General features: G+C 38.9%; 1 protein-coding gene across 4 annotated transcripts in view; it reads left to right on the top strand.

Annotated features, from left to right (window-relative positions):
- The window catches only part of raph1a (Ras association (RalGDS/AF-6) and pleckstrin homology domains 1a), a 79,561-nt gene that overhangs the window by 18,362 nt on the left and 36,708 nt on the right, over positions 1-24,491 (top strand). For 3 of the 4 annotated variants that reach the window (XM_079617534.1, XM_079617537.1, XM_079617536.1), the window contains exons 2-4: positions 1,414-1,470; positions 23,228-23,347; positions 23,778-23,880. In XM_079617534.1, the coding sequence (XP_079473660.1) occupies positions 23,228-23,347; positions 23,778-23,880 (223 nt within the window). In that variant the 5' untranslated portion in view covers positions 1,414-1,470. The remainder of the gene's footprint in view (positions 1-1,413; positions 1,471-23,227; positions 23,348-23,777; positions 23,881-24,491) is intronic. The other variant, XM_079617535.1, reaches the window with a different exon arrangement.

Here is a 24,491-nt window from a genome sequence, read left to right on the forward strand (position 1 = left end):
AATGAATGTTTGTTACAAGAGTAATTTATGCACACGAAATTGGATTTGTTGAGTGCTGCTATTCTTTATAGATTTGGTATTAAATACCTGATGACCAAAGTAGAAAATAAGTAAAACCTTTGGTCTAACAGATTACCGTCCCTCTATCTAAAACAGTTTTAAATAACTTATTTCTTATTTTTTGTAAAATTAGTTTGTTTTATTGTGCAATGTTAAAGGGAGAGATCGCCCAAAAATATAAAAAAATCTATTATTGTTTATTCACACATGACTTTCTTTCAGATAAACATATTTTTAGGAAAGTAATCACTCTCTGTGAGTCCCTATAATGCCATTGAATGGGTGGCACTCTTGAAAAACCACACACAGCGATAGTGACGGTGATCCATATGACCCCAATGGACGAATCAATGTCTTCTGAAGCTTCACAATACAATTACGTCAAGTGACACACAACGTCCCTCTCATGATTGCTCGCATGACAGTAATACTGTAAGCATTGATTTATATTTAAAGTTAAAAACATTAGTATTTTTCTTAAACACATTTATCAATTTGCTTCTGAAAGACATTGGTTCATCCACTGGGGTCATATGGATTAACGTCACAGCGTCAACAGAGCGGCACCCATTCATGACATGATTATTTCCCTACAAATCTTCCTAAAAGTCATATACTGTATATCATGGATAGCTTGAGGGGGATTAAACTGAGAGAATTTTCATTTTTGGGTGAACTATGCCTTTATTTGGGAGACTACAGTAAATATTTGTTCTATTAAAACCATTACTTTTAAAACCATAACTCATTTGTCATCTTAAATATAATCTTTCCCTTATACATATAGCTAAATACATATGTTTTAACTTAAATCCGGATGATGAAAAGAGTTAATGACATGTTATGCGGTTTTCTGCTTTAAATTAGAAACCATCCCCATGTCAACATCATCTTGTGATCTCATAGACGACTTTAACGGGATCAATCGGTTGATTTCAATTTGCTTAAAATTGTATTCTGTAAGAGCTTTTATCTTATGGTACTACAACTACTGTGCTTGCATTATATGTGCATTATGCATGAATTGAATCTTGGGGTTGGAATATTGAAGCATTTTGAACAGCTCAGGTTCTGTCTTCATGACCACAAGCGCCATGTTGCAATAAACAACCTTTTTGCCAGTCCGTTGTGGTCATATCAGATTGCTTGGCTGCATTTATCCTTCCCTTTGACTCTGCAATGTCGCCAGGGCTGCATTGTCACTCCAGGTCCAGAAGCTGCATAATGTATTCTTAACCTGCAGATCTGATGGTTAAAGTGGACTGGTTTGTAGTTATTTGATTTAAGTGAACAATGGGCCAGGGCAACTTTATAATTAAGAATCCAAATTAATTAGTTTTTTCTGTTTCACAGATTGATTGAGGACCTTTTCTCCTCAGAAATCAGCTTGGCACTGCCACAGAACCAAAGGTAAGCTTATAGCACTAAAAGCAGCTGGCTGATTGAATGATTTTGTTTGTTTGCCAAAATATCTCAAGTGATGGACTGCTGTATGTAAGGATGCACGATTATTATGTGGTTATCAACATATATATTAGACATTTATTTCCAATCTTATACAGTGTATATTATTTGACATCCATTGCAAATCAGGTTTATTGTAAACATTTACAGACTTTCAGCTGTTTGCTATGAACAAATTAAACAAAAGTAATTGAAATAACACAACAAATGTTTCATGTAGTTTCCCTTGGATGTCTGTACATTTTGCCAATAAACCTGATTACAACGATTACAACTATATACAGTATATAGCCTATATATATATATATATATAAAATACAAAAGAAATCTCTAATATATGCTGATAACCACATATTAATTGTGCATAATACATTAACATTGTTTTTGGCTGCCAAGTCTCAAATGAATATCCATTTTTCATTCTTTTTTCCATGTTTCATCCTTTTTTATACCGCCTAAATTCAAAGTATTTTAAACTGTTTTAGTTTTAGTGTCATATTTTTTTTAGACAAAAACATATAGAATATCGGCCATCATCTCATCATAACTTTACTATTGGTGCATGCCTAACTATGCGTAATAATAACAACACCATAGCTTGATTTCCTGTAAAATCATAAACTATTACAATTTAATTTGATGACATTAGTTGTTCAGAAATCACACACGTGATCTTTAACGTCAATGTTCTTTATGAAACAGAAGTAGAATATTATATTTCATTTTGAGAAAAGTTGTGGCATGTTGTAAAATGCAATGAAATCAAGAATCTGTGGTTGGTTAATTCTCTTGAAACTTTATTTAACTGACAAAATGTACAAAGAAAAGATTTCCAACTCAATTTTGTGTTTTGTACATAAAAACTAATTTAGATTTTGATGTCTGGAACACACTCCAAAATAGACAATCCAAATCACAGATTCTTTATTTTATTGCAAGTCCCAACTTTTCTGGAAATGGGGTTGTAACAACGAACTTGACAAAGTTATGACCTTTCTCATCCCACGTGTGTGACTGACTTTTCCTTTAAACATTCCTTGTACTTTTCAATAACACTCTGAATATTTCCATAGACACGCGATGCGTGTTTTGAAAGGAACATAACGTCCGTGGACAGACGCAACCCTTAAAACCTCCCAGAAGTTAGCCAAATCTCAAATAACGCTGCTTTAAGCCTCGGATCGTCCTGTGTTCGCCACAGAGTCCGTCTGCATTGGTTATTCCGTTTGAAAAGTGAAAGCATGTGGGGATGTATGGAAACAGTACACAGTCTCTCCTCTGGGACTCTGATGTTCCTGAATTACATCCCTGTGTGTCGTCTGCCCTGTTATCAGGTCTGAGACCTGCCGCCTGCCGTACATTCCACACGCTATCATTAACCCCTCGAACCCCGCCTGGAGGAAACCTCAGTGCTTCTTTCCTCCGTCCACCCTCTCACTTGGTGCCTCTTCACGTCTGATCTCAGAGGGAGTCGCAGAAGTGTGGTCATCTCCAGAGCGCCTGCTTTAGCTCAGGGCTAATGAGAGGGGACAGTGGGAGAGGACCTCGGGGCCCCACCACTGCACGAGCAAAGACTTTAGTCTCATGTTTCCTAGAACAATAATTACACAAAGTGTCGTTTTCCCCATCAGTGAGGTGGAGGGAAAGAGCGTTGGAGTTTGGCTCTGTGTTAGGTGTCTGGACCAGTTGTCTGAGGAACAAGATGTATCGTGCTTAGTGGAAATTATGTAAAATTACTTAAACTGCACTTTTCCATGATGTAGAAAGATATATTAATTTTTTTTGTGTGTGTGTAATTACATGACTCACTGGTAAAGGCTGTCAGAGGAGTACAAAATCAATGTCAGTAGCCTTGAAGAAAAGCTGAGATGTTTTTAGTTCCTCAGATGCCGAAGAAGCAGCGTCCCACACAGCTTGTGCAAAGGTGTTGCGTTTCTAATTGTTTAGGTTTAGATGGAAATAGAATCTGAAAGTATGTGCTGCTCCCGGGCAGCCGTACTGTCCTACTGTGTGCTGTTTTTGGCGTCTGTTATAGCAGCCCTTGAGTTCAGCTGCTACGTAACGCTGACACGACCCAGTCGCGTCGATCGCTCTATCTGGCACTACATTTTGTTAACTTTACAGGGTTTCATTTATTAACATTAGTTACCTACATTAGACAACATGAACTAAAAAAGAACTATAATTTTACAGCTTTTATTAAAATTAGTTAATATTTATCTCAACATTTACTAATACATTTTAAATATCAAAAATTGTGTTTGTTAACATGAGTTAATGCACTGTGAACTAACATGAAAATATATATATTTTTAAGTAACATTAACAAGGATAATAAATGCTGAACAAATGTAGTTGTATATAATTGTATAGTTAATGCATTAACTAATGTTAACAAATGAAACCTTGTTGTAAAGTGTTAGCTGATTATTATTTTTTTATGCAACAAATGCTTGAAAACTTTGGAAAAGGACCTTAGATTAAATTTCTAATATGTGAACGATGACCACAAAAACAGTCATAAGTCGCACGAGTTTATTTGTGGCAATAGCCAACAAAACATTGTATGGGTCAAAATTATCAATTTTTCTTTTATGCCAAAAATCATTACGATATTAAGTAAATATCATGATCCATGAAGATATTTTGTAAATTACCTACCTTAAATATATAAAAAAAATATTTTTATGAGTGAATGTAACACAATCGTGAACATAAATGGACAACTTTAAAGGCTATTTTCTCAATATTTAGATTTTTTTGCACCCTCAGATTCCAGATTTTCAAATAGTTGTATCTCGGCCAAAATATTGTCCTATCCTAACAAACCATACATCAATGGAAAGCTTATTTGTTCAGCTTTCAGATTAATATAAATCTCCATTTTAAAAAATTTACCCATAAGACCAGTGGTCCAGGGTCACGTATTGAGATGAATATTAAATTCACGTCACAAATCAATACACAAATTCACAATTAACATAAATCTTTCTGGAACCTCTTAAGATGAGAAAGGTTAAAAAACAATCACAATCTTAAGAAATCTTGCTCTTTCTTTGTTGATTTAACAGTTAAAATAAACATTGTCATAATTGTACGTAATTTGTTGAATTGACATTCAGTTCATTGTAGAAAATATATTTGAACCAATATTGTTGCAAAGTTACTGTAAGCAAAAAATAAATAAAAAAACACCAAGAATACCAAAGACCAAAAATATTTTTCTTATAATTTATGTACGTTTATAAATGTAACCGTAATAAACCAACACAGTCAGGTTCCCAAACTAGCTTGTCTCTACTGAGTGACAACTTCATTTAGGCTAAATCGGGAACTTTTTTTTACACTATATCATTACCATATAAAATGGATAAAAAAGCTATTTAGTTTGACTTCCTGAAATGGATGAACATTTTCTCAAATTGAATTACCTCTTTCTTTTCACAAACCCCATTGTTGAAAAATAGTTCTATTTTGAAAATAGAATTCTATTTTGTACTCTTTTCATGGATAGTGCCATTTACGGGGCACTAAGGCCTGAAACAATGGAGGATCTCCAGGATCTCTAGGCTAAATGGTGGGCAGTGTATCCAAATGTCTCATTTTCAAGGGCCAGTCGGTGTGTCTGCCTATTATGCGGCTCTCTGGAGAGGGTGTGATATTTTTGATCTATTCATAACATGTACAAACCAGGATCTTTGTTTTTATGTGGAAGAATGGCCTTTGGCTGACTCGGGAGCTCTTTCAAATGCAGATCCTGAAGTGCTGTTGACCTTAGCTGACTTATTCTACTGAATTCTGTTCCACCTTGACCTTTCAGCGCCATACAAACTGACTGTTCAGATAGTACTGGATTCTTGGAGATAAGAAAAGAGCAAGTGGGTACAGGATGTGATGGAATGATGTCAGTACACCCACAGGAAAGCACGTAATGGAGGATTGTGGTGTGCTTTTATCTTCCAACTCAATGTCTCTCACCTTCCTGCATGTGCATTATAATATAATATAATATAATATACATTTTTTTTCCAATAAATGTATACATTTACACTGTTCCGGTTGCTTTCATGCTGCAAATGAAAGCCCTCTACATCTTTTAACCGTATTAAATGTGTCCAGTGTAGCATGGCAAGTGATCTACATTTGAAAACAGTTCTGACCAGCTCTGGGCCATTTTTGCATGAACTTAAAATTAGGCTCAGCGTTGCTGTCGATGAACTGCAGGTCATTGTGATGTGTGCATGGGCACTTCTGCCAGCTTGGCCCATGTTCAATGCCTGTGGGTTTACTTGAAAAGAGAATGGGCCACAGTATTGATTCATAGTGTGGCGCATTATGTCTCTGTGGATGAACACAAACCCCCCTGCTGTGTGTAAATGGAGTCTCAGCTGGACTGTCCTGCACCAGAATTGTCATCTATAATTGTATTCACTGTCCACTGCGGAAACCCGTCTTTCTTCTTACTCATTAAATTTAATGGTAGCATCAGACTGTCTCTGTACCCTCACTCAATTAGAGCCCCTCGTATCTCTAAGTGCCCCGGGGCAGACAGTGTTGCCCCCTTTTATCTCAGCTAGAGTTTATGCCTTAGCCCAGCCGTATCCCAGAGGTTAAATATATGGCCTTGACGTTAGAGAGGCTTAGCTATGGTTTTGGTATGGCTCCTCCTGCTTCACTTTGTGGTGGACAATTTGTGACTTTATAGTTAGTGAACCTAAAGAGTGACTTCCTGTGTTTCGGTTTGGTAAGGTTTGGTAAGCACTTGTTTGTCTTTCGTGTGCATTATCAGGTGTGACCCTGTTACCGTGCAGCTGGGATTGGAAAACTGGAGCATCTGTGCTGGTTGTGACGTCTGGGGATTCGCCAGTATGTGTCGTTGGCAGTCGCCACACCCTTCTGGGTCTTGAGATGTATAAAGGGGCTTCTAGACATGAGCATATAGGCCTATGAGGCTGCATGTCTTGCATAATGCTTGCATAAAGAGTTCCATTTAATATTTCAGTTTGCATCCTTTCTAAAAAATCTTGCTTGGTCCTTTTGGCTGCGATTTAAGCACGTAATGATCAGTTCGATGAGTTGAACTGATCTGAGCTTGCATGTGCATCTAACCTCTATATCGCGATTGCAGGAAGGCTAATCTAATCTGCAAACTAATTTGTTCATTTGGAGTTGGTTTAGGATCCTCTGCTCTTTCCCCTCCTGCTTCTAATTGGCAGAGCTGTGTGTGAAGACTGTCCCATTGTGTGTGTTGCCAAGCCCGCGTAGGGAGTCTCTATGCATGTCTCCCGTTTACAGCACTCAGTTGTGCGTGAATGATGACATTAGTGATGCTTTGTCACTCCGTTGCAGGATGTTAGGACCTTTTTTCTTTTTCCTCCTCCTCTTAACCCAGAGCTCTCTTACTAATGTGAACTGACCACGTGATTGACGAGACAAATGGTTGGAATACTTAGCCTAGCTTTGGTTCCAGTGTTTCATTTGGTCATGGGCAGGCAGCTGTTCTACAGCCAGACACCACAAACTGTGGCCAGTCCAGTGGATTCCCATATTTAGTATCTACACCATATGTTTTTCAGGATTTTTTGTTTATTTCAATAAGGTGGGATTGATATTTGTGTTACAAGGGTGGTTGTAGCTGTGAATATTGATTAGAATAGGTTCTGCCCAATAGGACTGACACGTGGGTCCCTATTTGAGATCATGGGGCGGAACTATGATTAAAAATCCATCCATCCATCTTCTTCCGCTTATCCGGGGCCGGGTCGCGGGGGCAGCAGTCTAAGCAGAGATGCCCAGACTTCCCTTTCCCTAGCCACTTCCTCTAGCTCTTCCGGGGGGACACCGAGGCGTTCCCAGGCCAGCCGAGAGACATAGTCTCTCCAGCGTGTCCTAGGTCTTCCCCGGGGTCTCCTCCCGGTGGGACGTGCCCGGAACACCTTCCCGGGAAGGCGTCCAGGAGGCATCCGGAACAGATGCCCAAGCCACCTCAGCTGACCCCTCTCGATGTGGAGGAGCAGCGGCTCTACTCTGAGCTCCTCCCGAGTGACCGAGCTCCTCACCCTATCTCTAAGGGATCGCCCAGCCACCCTGCGGAGAAAGCTCATTTCGGCCGCCTGTATCCGGGATCTTGTCCTTTCGGTCATGACCCAAAGCTCATGACCATAGGTGAGAGTAGGAACGTAGATTGACCGGTAAATCGAGAGCTTCGCCTTGCGGCTCAGCTCTTTCTTCACCACGACAGACCGGTACATCGACCGCATTACTGCGGAAGCTGCACCGATCCGTCTGTCAATCTCCCGTTCCATCCTTCCCTCACTCGTGAACAAGACCCCAAGATACTTGAACTCCTCCACTTGAGGCAGGAACTCTCCACCAACCTGAAGTGAGCAAGCCACCCTTTTCCGACTGAGGACCATGGCCTCGGATTTGGAGGTGCTGATTCTCATCCCAGCCGCTTCACACTCGGCTGCAAACCGTCCCAGTGCATGCTGAAGGTCCTGGTCTGTAGGGGCCAACACGACAACATCATCCGCAAAGAGCAGAGACGAAATCGTGTGGTCCCCGAACCTGACACCCTCCGGCCCCTGGCTGCGCCTAGAAATTCTGTCCATAAATATTATGAACAGAACCGGCGACAAAGGGCAGCCCTGCCGAAGTCCAACATGCACCGGGAAGAAGTCTGACTTACTGCCGGCAATGCGAACCAAGCTCCTGCTCCGGTCGTATAGGGACCGGACAGCCCTTAGCAAAGGACCCCGGACCCCATACTCCCGGAGCACCCTCCACAGGCCGCCTCGAGGGACACAGTCGAATGCCTTCTCCAAATCCACAAAACACATGTGGATTGGTTGGGCAAACTCCCATGAACCCTCCAGCACCCTGTAGAGGGTATAGAGCTGGTCCAGTGTTCCACGGCCGGGACGAAAACCGCACTGTTCCTCCTGAATCCGAGGTTCTACTATCGGCCGTAATCTCCTCTCCAGTACCCTAGCATAGACTTTCCCAGGGAGGCTGAGAAGTGTGATCCCCCTGTAGTTGGAACACACTCTCCGGTCCCCCTTCTTAAAAAGAGGGACCACCACCCCAGTCTGCCATCCCAGGGGTACTGTCCCCGACCGCCACGCGATGCTGCAGAGGCGTGTCAGCCAAGACAGCCCCGCAACATCCAGAGACTTGAGGTCTTCAACTTTCTATTCATCAACAAATCCTGTAATTTTTTTTACACAACTGCTTTCAACATTAATAATAATAAGAAATGTTACATGAGCAGGCAAATCAGCATATTAGAATGATTTCTGAAGGATCATGTGACACTGAAGACTGGAGGAATGATGCTGAAAATTCAGCTTTGTCATCACAGGAATAAATTACATATTTGGTTCATATATGGTATAATAACCAAACATAATTGGTTGTCAACCCCACCACCATAAACAAAGATGTTTTGTGTGTAGTTCAAATATAGTGTTTAGTCATTCGTCATCATTCACGTTTGTTTTGTTTGATACCATGAATTTACATTTAATTTAATATTTATGCATTTTTTTTAAAAGATAAAGATAAATTAAAATAACAAAAATAATTAACCGTCCACTCCTGGTTTAAGGTGTTCTTGTTTATCTGCATGTTCTTGATGTCAAGTTTTCAGGTTGATATAATAACTATATATTACCAAGTTTAGTAAATAGTTGTTGATATTTCAGATTTGTGACATTACTTTTTATGTAATGCTAAAACACTGCTGTTCACTTTCAGAAGTTGTAAAAAGCTTTCTTTTCCCAGAAAGAATGTGAAACATGTATATTAGTTATATCATTTTCAGTTTTAAATATTTTTAAATCTACTTTAAATTGATTTTACACACTTAAAGCAATATCGTATCCCATTTTGGATATCACATTTAACATGTTATCGCATATCACATTTTTATTCAGTATCGTGCAGCCATAATTTGAAGCATTAGGAACAAATTTCTGAAAATCCCTGTATAGTTATTACTGTATTGATTTTCTGGTGAAGTAAAATCGTTCTCTGTACAGGCAAAAATTGGCGATTTAGACTATCTACAAGTCAACAGTATCACACACACACACACACACACACACACACACACACACACACACACACACACACACACACACACACACACACACACACACACACACACACACACACACACACACACACACACACACACACACACACACACACCATTGATTAATGACCTGCATCCTGCTTGTGGAGACACAGGAAACAACCTCTTTTCATCTTTTCATCTCTCCATAGCTTCTGTTTGAAAGGATCGTCCTCTTTTCATTGTTTTCATATTTTTGGGCAAATGAACCACTTGCTCCCTCCCAAACAAACCAAATAAATGGGCATTTATCATCTGTACAATATCATGGATCTATTATCTTTTAAACCAAATTATAGCCTCATGTCAAGTTTTGTTGCTGTTCGTTCGCGTGTGAAGATGCTGTTAAATGATTTGTGTGTGTGTTTATGACTTCATGAGGTTGGACCATGGTCTCCCATTAGCCTCACAGAGGCGCTTGACCAGGGAGAGAATTGGATGGCTCTTTGTTTATCCTGGTCTGGGATGCGGAAATGACAGGCAACAGAAGCATGGCAGATCTGACTGAGAAAATACACGTCTCCTATTAACTCAAGGTTATTTTGGTTCAGACTCCGGAACTCTGCAGTGGCTTCATGTTGGGAAACATTGACGATAGTTTCACAATAATGAGAGCAGTGAGAAGGGAACTGCACGGAGGATTTAGTGTTCTTCATTCCAGGAAAGGAGCACTAAAATTCTTGCTTTTATGTAGAAAATAGTGCCATCTGTGCAAGTCTGCAACAAATTTAAACCTGTAACTAGTTAAGAGTCAAAGTCCCGGACCGAATTAATTGACACATTATGGGTTTCTTTATGCCTTCATTGTGAAAGCGGCGACGTCACATATTTCTGCTTTGCACTGCAAGTTTTGCACTTAGCATAAAAACATTTTAACTTGTACTGTGTGACAAATTGATTGATTTGTTCACTTTCTTCCTGGTCAGCTCCACTATCTGTCTGGTCACTATAAGGTTTTGTGTTGAGCTTCGGATGTTGCTTTGTGATTGGATGACTTGGTTCTGGATGTAATAAACAATGGAGACTTTGTGGTGCCGCTGAGATATTATTTGACTCTGACTTTAATTTTATAAACATCTAATCCAGTGCATCCCGTTGGAAAATAAACTCCACATCTTCAAAGAGGATATGTTTTTCTTATACTGAATCCTGATTAACATACTGAATTAATGTATGATCAAAGAGTTCGGTTGATTTGGCACTTCATTTTGTTTACAGATATTGAGCTTGTGTGTGCATTTATTTAAAAAAAACATGACATTTATTAATAAAAAAAAACATGTTTTTCTTCCTGCACTCTAAAAAATGCTGGGTTGTTTCAACACAATTTTGGTCATATGGACAAACCACAAACGTTGGGTTAAAAATGTAATTTAAAAATTTAACGCAACGGCTGGGTATGTCCATATTTGACTCAAAATTACCAGCATTTTTTAGAGTGTGTGTTGATATATTTCCAATTGAAACAAAAGGTTTGAGCAGGGCATATTTATTAAATGCCAGGGCGATTGGTTGGTTGGTTGGTGGGTTGGTTGATTGGTTGATTATAGCCTGTTCACAGTTAAAATGTAAATCATCAATATTTTTGGTCTGAAATAGAAAGTATTGCTTAACTTTAAATAGACAAACATTAATTTGATCAACTTTAAGGAGTACACAAGTATACAGATGACCTCAAAGCTAGCACATATGTATTAAAAGCCACAAAATATTGATTTCATGGAGTATTTAATAACATCCTCCACATACTGTATAGTAGCCATGAATAATCACACAACCCTTTGAAGTGCGTTCCAGAATTTGCTTGTGAAACACTAAGTGCTCAGTGTACTTCAGTCCAGGAACTATTTAATGGAAAAGTGCGGTCCAGTGACGGATATGTGATGGGTGTAGCTCGGGTGGGAGCGAGACAGTTTTCATGTTCTGTCTTTAGCTCAGAAAGGTCATGTAGACTGGCTACTGTTTTTACACAGGGCTGGTACATTACACAGCAATTGAACACAGCAATTACAGCGCATGGTTTCATAACGGCATGAGTGTGACTTCAGAGCCGCCCAGAGCAATGGCCAGTTTTATGTACCTCATCTGTCTTCCTACAGTGGATTTCCAGTGTCATTTTTACTCTGGCTGTGATTTTATTGATTTTATGAACAATACATTTAAATTTCTGAAATGTTTGCCCAAATAGAAGGCCTCTAGAGTAAGAAAGTCCTGTCTGCTAACACCAGCTGCCCTTGACTAGCAGTAGCAGATAGCGAATCATTAGTTCAACAATTTGTTTGTCAATTTGTTGATTCTTTAAAATCACTCCGTCCAAACTTTTTCAAATCTTTTCTGCAAAAACATTTTCCGCTTCAAGACTTTTAGTAAGCATTCAGGGTTGATTTGATTGGATTTTAGCTGTAACTTTCTTAGGCATTCGTTTTACATCCTTAATAATCCAATTTAGAATGAAATTGAATATTTCATTTGAAAAAAATAAATAAAGTAGGGCAGAACTTGTTTTACTCATCAGGAATTGATTGGATCAGTGCATCATTGGATCAGAGGATCAGTGAAAAAAGTGGATGTTCCATACTAGAATAGAGCCAGGTCTGAATGAGACCTCCACATGTCTTTCCGGGGGCTTTTTAAGCAGGCCATGGAGGTTAAAAGTCAGATTCATTGTTTTTTTCTTAGTCTTAAAATGCAAGTTATTACATTGATGACAAATTGGCATTGTAATGATAGCTTTTGACAAAGTTCTATAGGCCTGTGTGAAAGAACTTAATATGTTACTAAAGACACACTAAAGTTAGGTATCTGTATAGCGTGTTGCTGGATCTTGGAGCAGCTGATCTCATAGACTGGAATGTAGAGCTCATGAGAACGAGGCATCGAATGTAAACTTTTGCTGAGAGTGAAAAAAATTAGTGGAAATAACCATCCAGGCCCCGTGCAGTAAATGGAAAGGCAATCATGACTTTGTTTGTCAGACCTGTTCAGTAGGACATATTCCATCAGTCTTGGATAAAATGCTCCCGCTGGAGAGGTCTTAAACATTTCCACCACACATCCTCAACTGGATTCTTGCTCTTTTTTTCAGTCTCTTCTTTCACACTTCAATCTGTTTTTCCCCGAACACAACGTGGCACTCAGTCACACGCATACTTTTGTTTTTCATTCTGTCTTGTAGATAAATGGCTGCTTTAATAATGCTTAAGGATCTCAGTGGCATAGCAGTGCTGTGGGATCAGTGGGAATACGGCCTATGATCGCTCCCATATGTAGGGATTGTGCCAGAAACAGTGACATTGGCTGAGTACCAGCATCCCTGTACCTCAGTCTGTCTGTTGTATGTGGTTTCTGACAACCTGCGCTGACTTGATTTAGATCATTTATGTTAGACTGGACCATCTGTTGAGCAGGAGACGGATTTTCACACTACCAGTCCAGGACACCATGTGTCATGCACTTTATCCAACTTACCATTTGAAAGCTGTTACGTCTTGTCTCATTTGTTGTGTGCTGTTGTTTTTCTAAATCTATTAATTTATAAAAAAATACCATAAAGTCCATTGAATACACAATAACTTGAATACAGGTAATTCTTCAAAATATTTTTGGGGGGCATAAAGTAAAAAATGTCTGGGTGATAAATTTGAATGAAGGGAAGAAGGCTTGCCAAAGAATGAAATTCTGAAAAATAAAACCTTTTCATGGAAGTCTGCATAATCTTTTATTATTATTATTTCTTAGAGGAAATCATTAATTTTAAGAAAACTGCTTCACAGATTATTAGTATTTGAAGAACTATTGCCCACCAAATCAAAGTCATGTGGTGCGACCAACATGCAAAAACCTAAAACAGGAAGTGACATCATACAGAGGACCGCCTGCAGACCCTCATAAAAATGTGTGTCAAGGTCAGTGTTATTTTAGTATTATCATGTAGCCTATAATTTACTATATTATTTATTGTATTGTTTTTTTAATAATTAGTTTTAGTTATTGTGTTATGCCTACCGGTAATTATTTTTAGTACCTTTTTGTAACTTAAACGTATTTATTTTAGTTGCCAAGGAAACATTTCTAAAGTTTCCTAAGATTTGTGTTATTTTATTTTATTATTTTACTATGAACACTCTTGTCATTGACCCTACAGTCTTTTTGGTTCAAATTTGTGAATGTTCTCCAATGTTTGTTTAGTCAACTTATCCTTGATCTCTGGTGATGACCTTTATAGTGCTGTCACTTGCTTTTATTTGCCCGTGAGAACCACAAACCTCTCTTAAGATTTGCTTTTCTATTTTGGTCCCCGTCTAGATGCGTGTGTGTGTGTGTGTGTGTGTGTGTGTGTGTGTGTGTGTGTGTGTGTGTGTGTGTGGTGTCCACACACAGTGGTTTGCCAGGGGACCTACCTTTGATACTGAAAAGAGATAAAACTCCTTTCTTTTCCTCGTATTCTCTCCCCCCCGCGTCTTTCTTTCTGTTTTTGTTTTGAACATTTATAAAGAGCCTGCTTGCAGACAGTTTAATCGCAAATCCACTGTGCCCTTAACTTCAGTCTAAACATCGCCCTGGTAATGTTTATGTTGACTACGCAGAAGACTGTCTTGGGCTCACTGCCTTTGACACTCCTCGCTTTCTCTTGGGAGTAATCACAAATCGCAAGAAAGAACGGAGATAAACAGGCAGGAAATGAGAGGAATGCAGGGAGGAAAAGCTTAATATTTCCAAACTTTGATTGTGTACCCAATAACCTCCAGTTTGATGTTTCTTTGGTCTATTTTTGAGTGTGGTTTTGTACGCAAGCGAGAAAATGTGTTGTGTTTGTGTGTTTCCATGCTCCCTCGTTCACATCTGGAATACTAAGCTGAGAGTTGGACTCTCTTGTTGATTCATTTTCATTTTTTCCTACGATGACTGAGGCCAGCTCGTCCTCACCACGAGTACATTTGTTTTTCTCTTCGCGATGAAGGCAGAGGGAATGAAGGAAAATCTGGATCTTATTTGAAGCAGTTTCTTTCTGCCTTGACGTTCTGTTTGTATCCTCACCACAGCTCAGCTGGAATCTGCCTCGTGCGAGGAGCTTACTGCGGTCGTGTCCCAAGTCACCCATCCCTGAGGATGACAGCTGTGCCGTAGTCGTAGTCGTGGGAAAACGCTCTTCAATGCTCCCCTATGTTTTACTGAGAGCACTGAACTTGAGTTGGTGGTGTGGCTGGAGGAACATTTCCACTTGTGCTCCACAAAGAAGGTGGATGCTTCTTTGTAATTATGCCCAGGCATCATAGGGTTACTGTATTTAAGCCCAACAACAAACCAAACCAAATCCATCTCTGTATCTTTATTGCTCCTGAAGTTGGAGTGAATTAACCAGAGATCTGCAAACTGAAGCAGCCCCCAAGGACACAGAGCTCTGAGCTTTTGGAATAAACCACATCTGTATCAGATGAATGCTGGACCTGTGAATGGAAAATACTCTCTAAATGCACTGATTATAGGTTTTTCTACTTTCATAACGTTTTTGGTGAACATAAATGTAAAGGGATTTAATATGAACTATCAGTTTGGCTCATGAATATTAACTAGGTGATGTAAAGTTATCCTGAAAGTTCGAACCGATCTGCTGAAAGCCAGGTAAGTGGGAACTAGCCAATGTAGTATTATGCTGCTCTAATGGTTTCTAAAGAATTTAATCAGATTTTACCATCACAGATCAAACTTGCTACATAATTCAGTCTCCATGGTGAACTGTGTATTTCTACATCATATGCGTGACCACTCAGTCAACGAAATATAATTATTTTCAAAAGCACAATCCTATTAGCTTTTGGCAGGTCCTGTACCCGTCCTTTAGTTAATGTTTTCTTTCTTTTTTCCGTTTGGCTTCTCATGTAAATTTCACCTCTGCTAGCTCATTGTTTCAGTAGTTGGGGTTGGATAAGGTTTGCATGGATGCAAAAGGGCAAGGATTGCTTGGATTGAGCCACGTGTCCGCAGTTCCTTCCAAGACTGCAAATTTTCATATATAGGTCATGTTTCAGGAAATTCATTGGATGTTGGCGTATAATTGGAAGCTTTCATGCACACTTGCTGTTAAAGCATGTTGTTGCCTCCAAATGTCACATAAGGTAATGTTGATGAGTTTAGAGGAATGCTTTTAATCAAATAAACCCACAATTTTGGGGGAAATTCCACTTGAAAGTGAGGATCCCTTTGCTCACTAAGAAATGAGCACTGTGAAGGGTGCAGGGTAGTACTGACTAATTGGAAGTCACTGCCAATTTATTTTAACATGGCAGCAAATGCATGCTTATAACTGTTACAGTAAGTTGCATATTTTTTTGCATAAGTTAATGCAAATCATAATTTCTTTAAATTCAAATTAATTTAAAATTTTCACTGTGTGATGTTTGATACAAACAAGTAGGTACAAGTAGCATCAATCATTTTGAATTCACCCTTTTTATTGATCTGTTTAGCTGGTTTTTATGTTCTGGTCATGGAATTGAAGGAAACATGATTGAAACCAGTTTGGTCTATGTCAGATTTGTTACTATTTTTGAAAGAAATCTCTTATGCTCACCAAGGCTGGATTTATTTGATTAGAAATACAGTAAAAACTATACTACTGTTAAATATAATTACAATTTAAAATAACTCTTTTTATATTTTAATATATTTTAAAATGGAATTTATTCCTATGATGATGTTGTTGTCTTCAGTGTCACGTGATCCTTCAGAAATCATTCTAATATGCTTGCTGCTCAAGAAAAAAATCTTCTTATTATCAATATTGAAAAGAGTTGTGTTGTTTAATATTTTTGTGGAAACCATAATGTATTTTTTCATTATTTTTAGAAATATTAATTTCTTTCAAAAAGAAAAAAATCTTACTGACCCCAAACTTTTGAATGTTATCCTCTGCCTGTTGATTTATGCCCATTTAATATAACCAGTTTGTGGACTCTTGTTTAGACCTGTGAGTATGTACGGTCATTTGATGCACTCACAGGTGATGAATGTGGTGATACATTGATGCAGTCTGTGGTTTATGTCAGTGTATCTGTGATTTTCCTGGCTTTACCATACTCCCATTAATAACACACACACTTTCTTTCTATGAGACCCACCATGTGTTGTGTGAAGAATGTACAGGGGTCACAACCCCACTTCAAAGCCTCCTTGCATCCATTTTTAACAGGCTGCTTTAGAGCAGATTAACTCTGAGCTTAAAGCCTCTGATAGGCCCAAACTCCCCAGCAATGCACTTTAAATTACATTATTATGCTTTCACTGTTGGGCTTGATAATGGTGTAAAGAGATGCTTAGTGTCTTAGCATTCCCCGTTTAAAAGTTATGCCAGACACCAGGGTTTCATGGGCCGCTTTTATCACACATACTGACCTCTGACCCAGAGATCAAAGATTATAAGGTCAGGCAGTGGGAAGCACAATTCACACAGTTGTTGTCCATTTGCAAACAGCATGAAGTTAGGATCATGGGAAAGACAGATCATCTGAGAATACAAGCATATCTGGCTGTTGTAACATTGAGAAGTGTTGAGAAATGCTAGTTAAAAAACAATAAACAAATTGTTACTCATTATAAAATAAAATATATTGGCTTAATCCCAAATGGCACACTTCATGTGGACTCGCGGTCTCGTGACCTTAAATTGCGCGTGCTCGCCAAGTTTACGAGTCCGTAGGGTGTCCCATTTGGCATTTCAGCGCTCAGAGGCGACCACCGCCTTAGTGCCCTCGATGCGGACTTCGGCGAAGCCCGCACTTTCGCACACTCCACACGAGTTACCTACCCAGGAATCATTGGGAACGCCCAATCAGATAAATGAGGGGAGGAGTTTCGTGGCTGTTTGACTTTCGGTGGCATTATGTCATCAACCCTGTCCCAAAACACACTCTTGCGTGCCCTCGTGGACTCGAGGCCAGCGCCCCTTAGGTCTGCACTTCCTGACGTCACCAAGTCTGAACTTGAAGAAGGTCCACAAGGCCGGAGTGTGCCATTTGGGATCCACCCATTGTTGTTATTTTTTTATAAGTTACTTTCCAAGATTGTTTTCATTATTTTCCAAGATTATCATAACAGCAAGTTTGTGGTGATGGTACTTGTGGACTAAAAGTTGTGGTTAATTTATCTATAACGACACTTCCAGTTTCTGTTAACAATATAGTTCATATATATATGACTGTTCTAGTTCTGTCAATATTATGTTATATAGAGGACCTTCAAATATTGTATTAGACACTGCGCGGCCTTTGAGTCAAAAAACAAACAACTGTGATGGTCTCATTGGTCTGTCGAGGCGGGTCATCCGATTTTCTGCTATCCATTGGTGTCAGAGTGCATGACTGAGTAAATACACCGGTATTTCCAGCGTGTTACAGCTCATCTGTGGAGCTTCCCAACAGTTATCACCATTAAGTTCATTCTTCGGGATTTAGCTGCTCATTTATCAGGGTTCTTAGGAAATCCACATCTCAGATAGACGCTGGATTCCTCTGGCACTCCTCTGGTAGGTTGGTTGATTATGAAATGGCAGCTTTGGGTGGAGATGTGTGCTTGCTCTAGATTGCGATGCGGTTTTTTGACCTAGGATCAGTTAAGAATTTGATGGGCTGTTAGTTACATAATCTAAAATGTCATTGAGCGCAATGAATCACAATTTTTGTTGAACTGCTTTAGGGAGTGTGTATTTGTTGTGACATGGTAGAAGTTTGGCGTGGCTCTCATCTTGAGGGATGGCTTACACAACAAGCCACGAGGGGGATGAGGAATCCATTACATCCTGCACACTTCCTGTTCACATCAGACTGTCCTCCTACACACATGCACAGCTACATGCCCTCAGATTTAATGTTTCCATTGCTGTTTATGATTTGTTATCAGTTCAAATTTAAATGATATTTAACTTCTAAACTGCCATTCATTATAATTACTTAATTTTTTCCACTTAGCTAAATATGTTTGCTAAGCTGGTAACACTAATAATACTGCTCATACTTTCAGTAGTTTGGTGCAATTGCAAAATTAAAAAGTATAACAAATTTAGAATTTAAATTGTGTTTTTGTGTTCTGTCATCTAAATGGTGACACTCACATGAGATAAAGACTGTACTCATAGATTTTTTATTTATTATTATTAGGCTGCTGTGTCTATAGACACGCTAGTAATGCTGTGTTGTTTGGTGATGTGAAGAGCTAAAATTAGACAATTACAAACACTTGATATAGTGCTTTACCAATGGAAAATCAGTACCTGTATGGCCGAAGAAATAGAACATATCTGAAGCCAGACAGAAAAACCAACAAAGACACAAAAACGAGTGTAAACATTGGTACGACACACGCAAGGTGGAAAGATTTGATGATCGAGAAAATCTTGAGTGGTGATGCCCAAGTTGCTTTTTGTTGTTGTTGAACAGATACAACTAAAGCTCTAAAACTCACTAGTATCAGTGTAATTGACATTAAACTCAGAGATGATCATGCTGATCCATGTCAGTAGATGACAGTACAGCGTCTGACACCATTGTAGTATCGGGAGCCCTCTTCACTAACTAAACCAGGGGTGTCCAATCCTGCTCCCGGAGGGCCACTATCCCGCATAGTTCAGCTACAACCCCAATTTAAACGCACTTGAACAAGCAAGTCAATGTCTTCAGGATTACTAGAAACCTTCAGGCAGGTGCGTTGGGACAAGTTGGAGCTAAACTCTGCAGAACCATGGGCCTCCAGGACCAGGATTGGACACTCCTGAACTAGATACTCCTCGACAGCAACCCGTCAAGTACAGTATTTTCCGGAATATAAGTAAAAAAAATTTAATCATCTGAAACGTGCTGCAACTTGCATTCTAAAGCAACTAATATAATGCAATTAAGCACATAAAACATGTGCACATTTGGATTCATGCTGAATGAGCCAAATATATTTTCCCACACACCGGTAGTTCCAGTTTAGGTTTGGCGTTTATAATAAATGTTGTTTATGATCAATGTCACTGTAATTTGGGTTTGTTTTATCCATGGTTTCCATTTCTGTTCTTTTCTGAATACTTTGAAATTTAAAGCATTTGTTGTGAAGTAATGGGAACTAAAATACATGTTTATAGTGTATTTTATGATTTTTTTCTGAATTTAATGTGACTTATAAGTCATGTTTTTTTTTTACTCTCACTATTTTGACCCAGTGTGGCTTATTTTCTGGAAAATACGGCAGCACCCTGAAATCATCATTGTTTCTAGTTGACGCATCAAGGTAATGGTGCACTTGCAGTAGCTTGTTTTAAAATCTCTTTTGATGATAATTATGTTGAAGGGATCTGCAATAGAAAGCAAGAAGCTCACAGAATGTGAACCCAGCGAGAGCGTGGCAGTGTTGGTAGGACACATGTTGCTGTTTTTAATAAGTATTAACGCTGCTAGCTCTCCCGTGTAGGAGGCAACAGGAGCGCCTGCTTTAGTCCATCAGAGCGAAGAGCTTGCTGTGTGTGGAATGTGTAAGGCAGTGATGGGAAACAGATGCCTCCTCTGCAGGCTTGACGCTACACGTGGCCGCTGTCTCTCCAGACGGGATCTGCATAAAACGGACAAGGTGCGAGCCAAGCAATCCGGTCCAGCATCTAATAGACTAGACTACCGTGGCATGACTCCGCAGCACGTGCGATCACAGACCTTCTGGTGATGATGTTGTTGTCGTAACATGTACACACGCATACTCGCTCTTCTTCCAGTTTGTGTGTGTCAGCAAGGACCACAGTTTGGGTGTCTTTACCGTACGCAGAGCGGCCCACACCCCGGGCCTGCCAGTCCAGGCCCAAATCACAGGGCTGCTAACCGCAGGGAGCTAATTGTAGCACAGCTCCTCGAAGCGCTTCCCTTTAATTCTCTCCCTGGTTTCGCTCACTCTCTCTCTCCACAGATTAAACATAAACAATTGCTGATATAGCTCGGAAGATCTGGGCCGCGGAAACGAGCCAAGAGGACATGCGAGAAGTGGAATCTGAATCTGAAAACTTTCCAGAAACTTGAGACCGATGTGTTTAAAATTTAGCATGAACCAGTTGCTCTATATTTGAGGCTTTTTAGACTGTATTTACAGAAAAGTAGAGACTGAGCGAGAGGAGGAATAGGATTGTGATTTGACCCAGGCCAGAATCGAACCCCGATCCCTATGAGCTGACTGCTCTTATACTGTATAATATTGACATATACCTTAACATTTATTTTATTTCTTTTTTTTAATGGAGATGTACCATGCCATTCTTTAAAGGGATATGGATTACATCATATAGCATAGAATATGAATATATATTATTCAGCACCATCATATACAGTACCATTTAAATGTTTGGGTTTTAGTAAGATTTTATTTTATTTTGGAAAAAAAAAAACGTTTATTCAGCATGGGTGGATTAAATTGAACAGTAAAGACATTTATACTGTTACAAAATAAATATATTTAAAATAAATACTGCTCTATTGGAAACAACAATATGAAGCACAGCACAACTGTTTTCAACATTGATAATAGTAATAAATGTTTCCTGAGCAGCATATTCAGCATATCAGAATGATTTCTGAAGGATCATGTGACTCTGAAGACTGGAGTAATGATGCTGAAAATTCAGCTTTACCGAACAGGAATAAATTACATTTGAAAATATATTCAAATAGGCAACAGTTCTTTTAAATTGTAATTTTCTTTTTTCAAAAACATCATTCTCATCGATCCCAAATTTTTGAACCGTGATGTATATCAAATTACCATGGTATTATTATTTATGATATCATCACTGTATGGTCTCTGGTCCCCATCTCTAATGATCTTGCCGGCTGTTCTGATGAAGATCTTGAACTCTGGAACATCTGGCTAACACTTCATCATCCCACTGGCCAGTTTCTTTCTGCATGTTTGAGAAAGACTGACCCACAATTACAGGGTTGCCAGATTGCAATTGACCACCCCTGCATATCGTACATAACCTATGGAATGCTGGCTTCAGAACCACAGGCTTGGAAACTGTTCTAACAAAACTACTGTAAATAGCCCATGTCTATTCCCCCGTAACATGGTTACGTTGGAGATTTCTGTGCCCTGGTACAGTCGGTCCACGAGGTTTCCTCACCAGTGACAGGAAATTTTCAGACCAAAGTACCTGAGAGGAATTTTAATAACGTAAGAGGATTACTCTCATTCTGTTACGCACAGTGTAACAGTGCTTATTTTGTTCATTGAGGCTTGCAGATAAACGTGAAACTACTTATTAAAGTGTGTGTTATCATATGAGGGTTGATGTGTGGTACAGAAACATTAGACACTGGAGTTTTAATGGCTCTGTGTAATAACAGACATTGAAATGTGTTGCTGCTAAGCTTGCCAAAACTATTTAAACCGGGAGAGGATGATTTCCAAACCATCTGATATAAACATGATGATAAGACACTGATATATTCAGATGTGTACATCACACACACCAGGTCTCCATCTGTCCTGTTTGTGTTAGATTGATAGGACTCTTGTTATCGATAAATCTTTCATACTTTGAATGCTGAGCTCAAAGAAACCTCGGGCTTGTGATGTTACATAAGAACTTCATAATTTACAGTAGTGACAACATTGGCCTTGAGTAACATTAATTTGTGAAGTCTGTCATGCATTATCAGGCTGTATGTGTCCTAATGGCCAGCAGAGGGCAGTGTATGATTTAAATCTGAATCTTTGAATCTGAGGCTTTAGTAACACATGTGCATTAGAGCCCAACGAAAGCAGCATGTTTTAGGGTCACATGTCAAATTTACGAGTGTCAAATGTTCATTGATAGACAGTGCTTTGATTTTCTTTTTTACTGAAACATGTACAGCTTTCACCAAGCTGGTTGCTCACTAAAACCCCCAGTCATCACGTTTTCAGCCATTTCAAGTTTGATTTTGACGTGACATACAGCAGTGATATCTAAGTGGCTGAGTTATTTACTTACTTCTTAATTAGTCGTCCCATTAATGCCATAATTTTGTTCATTCAGACCGATTCACTAACACACACGAGAACAAGAGGTGGGATTTACCACACAAACCAGTCATAACCAGTCATATCCAATCAGCGCGATGGAGGCATTGCCTCCTCTCACATGACTTTCCCCCATTAATTCTCAATTACCCCCCACCAAACCCACCGCATGCTTTAGGGAGTCTGTTAAAAATCAATGGGCTCAGGGGAGGCAAGAGAGACGCGGACTCCCGCTGTAAGTCTACCTGCTGCTGTCGCCGTCGGACAGTGTTAGTTTACTTAATGTCACATTTTGTAATATTTACGTTTTTTATTTTATATGGATTATTTCTCATACAATTTTTTAAGGAGGGACGGCTTCCCTGGAGGAAACAACCCTTATGTATATGTTTTAAACAGCTTCATTATTTCTGTGTTACAAATATTAATATTATCACAGAACAACTAGTTTGGATAAACACTGGTGTCTACGGACGCGATTACAATAGAGTAAATCATCTTTTGAAAGTCTAGTTTCCCATGATTTCTGAGCAGTCCTGTGCTCTGTTTCAGATGGAGCAGTTTTCAGATGATGAGCTAGATCACGCTGCAGAGGAGGACAGCGATAAAGAGGACCAGGACCTGGACAAAATGTTTGGAGCATGGCTCGGAGAGCTCGACAAACTCACAAAGGTGAGGCTGAGAGACCTGTAACCTGTACATTTGGGTCCTGTATAGGTGCAGTGATGCTAATAATTTCACACATGTCATGGTTGTCTGTATAGATTACATCTGTGATGTCACAACTCATGAGGCTTTAAGTAGCGTGAAGGACTTGTTTGGTGCAGCATCCTCATAGATGCATTTTGGTTTACTATTTAAGCTTCTTTTATTAGTTTTAAATGTTATGCAACAAACTGTATTAACAATGAATGTTAAAACAAAGAATGACAGAATAATCTGATTCTGTTTTTTTTTTAAATTGCATCAGTGATAATCGGAATTTTCTAAATTAATTCAGTCCTGAAATCCCTCTACAGTTTTATTAACAGTACTGACGCAGGTGAAACTACTGTATATGTGAAGTCTCATCACTCTTTTTTCTATGTCTTGTCGTCTTTAGAGTCTAGATGATGGGAGACCAGAGAAGGTGCAGAAAGCCCCTCTCAGACAGGAGACAAACATGGCCAACATGGCCTACCGCTTTTCCGTTTATAACATCAACGGTATACACAGGATACACTCTACATTACATTGTCAATAATAATAGAATATTTTGTAATGTTATATTGTTAATATTCTAATATCAGTATGACCCCAGGCAGGGGCTATAGATTCTACATTTATTTTTTGACTATACAAGGAAAATTATGAATCATTGTGTATTGTCTCCCTAAAAATCATTATGATTTCATGAAGAATGGCCTACATATTCTCCAATCACTGAATTCAATGGGGGCTTTACATTCTAATGTCATTATGACCTCATGAGGGACTATATACACTAGTGTTCAAAACTTGATTTTTTATTTATTTATATATATATAGTTTTGAAAAAAGTATCATGTTAATATTGTTACACTTTAAAATAACAGTTTTCTATTTTAATATATTTTAAAATGCAATATATTCCTTGATTGCAAAGCTGAATTGTCAGCATCATTTCTCCAGTCTTCAGTGTCACATGATCCTTTAGAAATCATTCTAATATGCTGATTTGCTGCTAAAGAAACATTTATTATTGTTAATGTTGAAAACAGTTGTTCTGCTTAATATTTTAGTGGAAACCTTGTTAAAAAAAACTGTATTACTTGATTAGAAAGTTTAATTTTAAATA

The sequence above is a fragment of the Phoxinus phoxinus genome (assembly GCF_949152265.1).
Source record: "Phoxinus phoxinus genome assembly, chromosome: 7".
Classification (NCBI taxonomy): domain Eukaryota; kingdom Metazoa; phylum Chordata; class Actinopteri; order Cypriniformes; family Leuciscidae; genus Phoxinus; species Phoxinus phoxinus.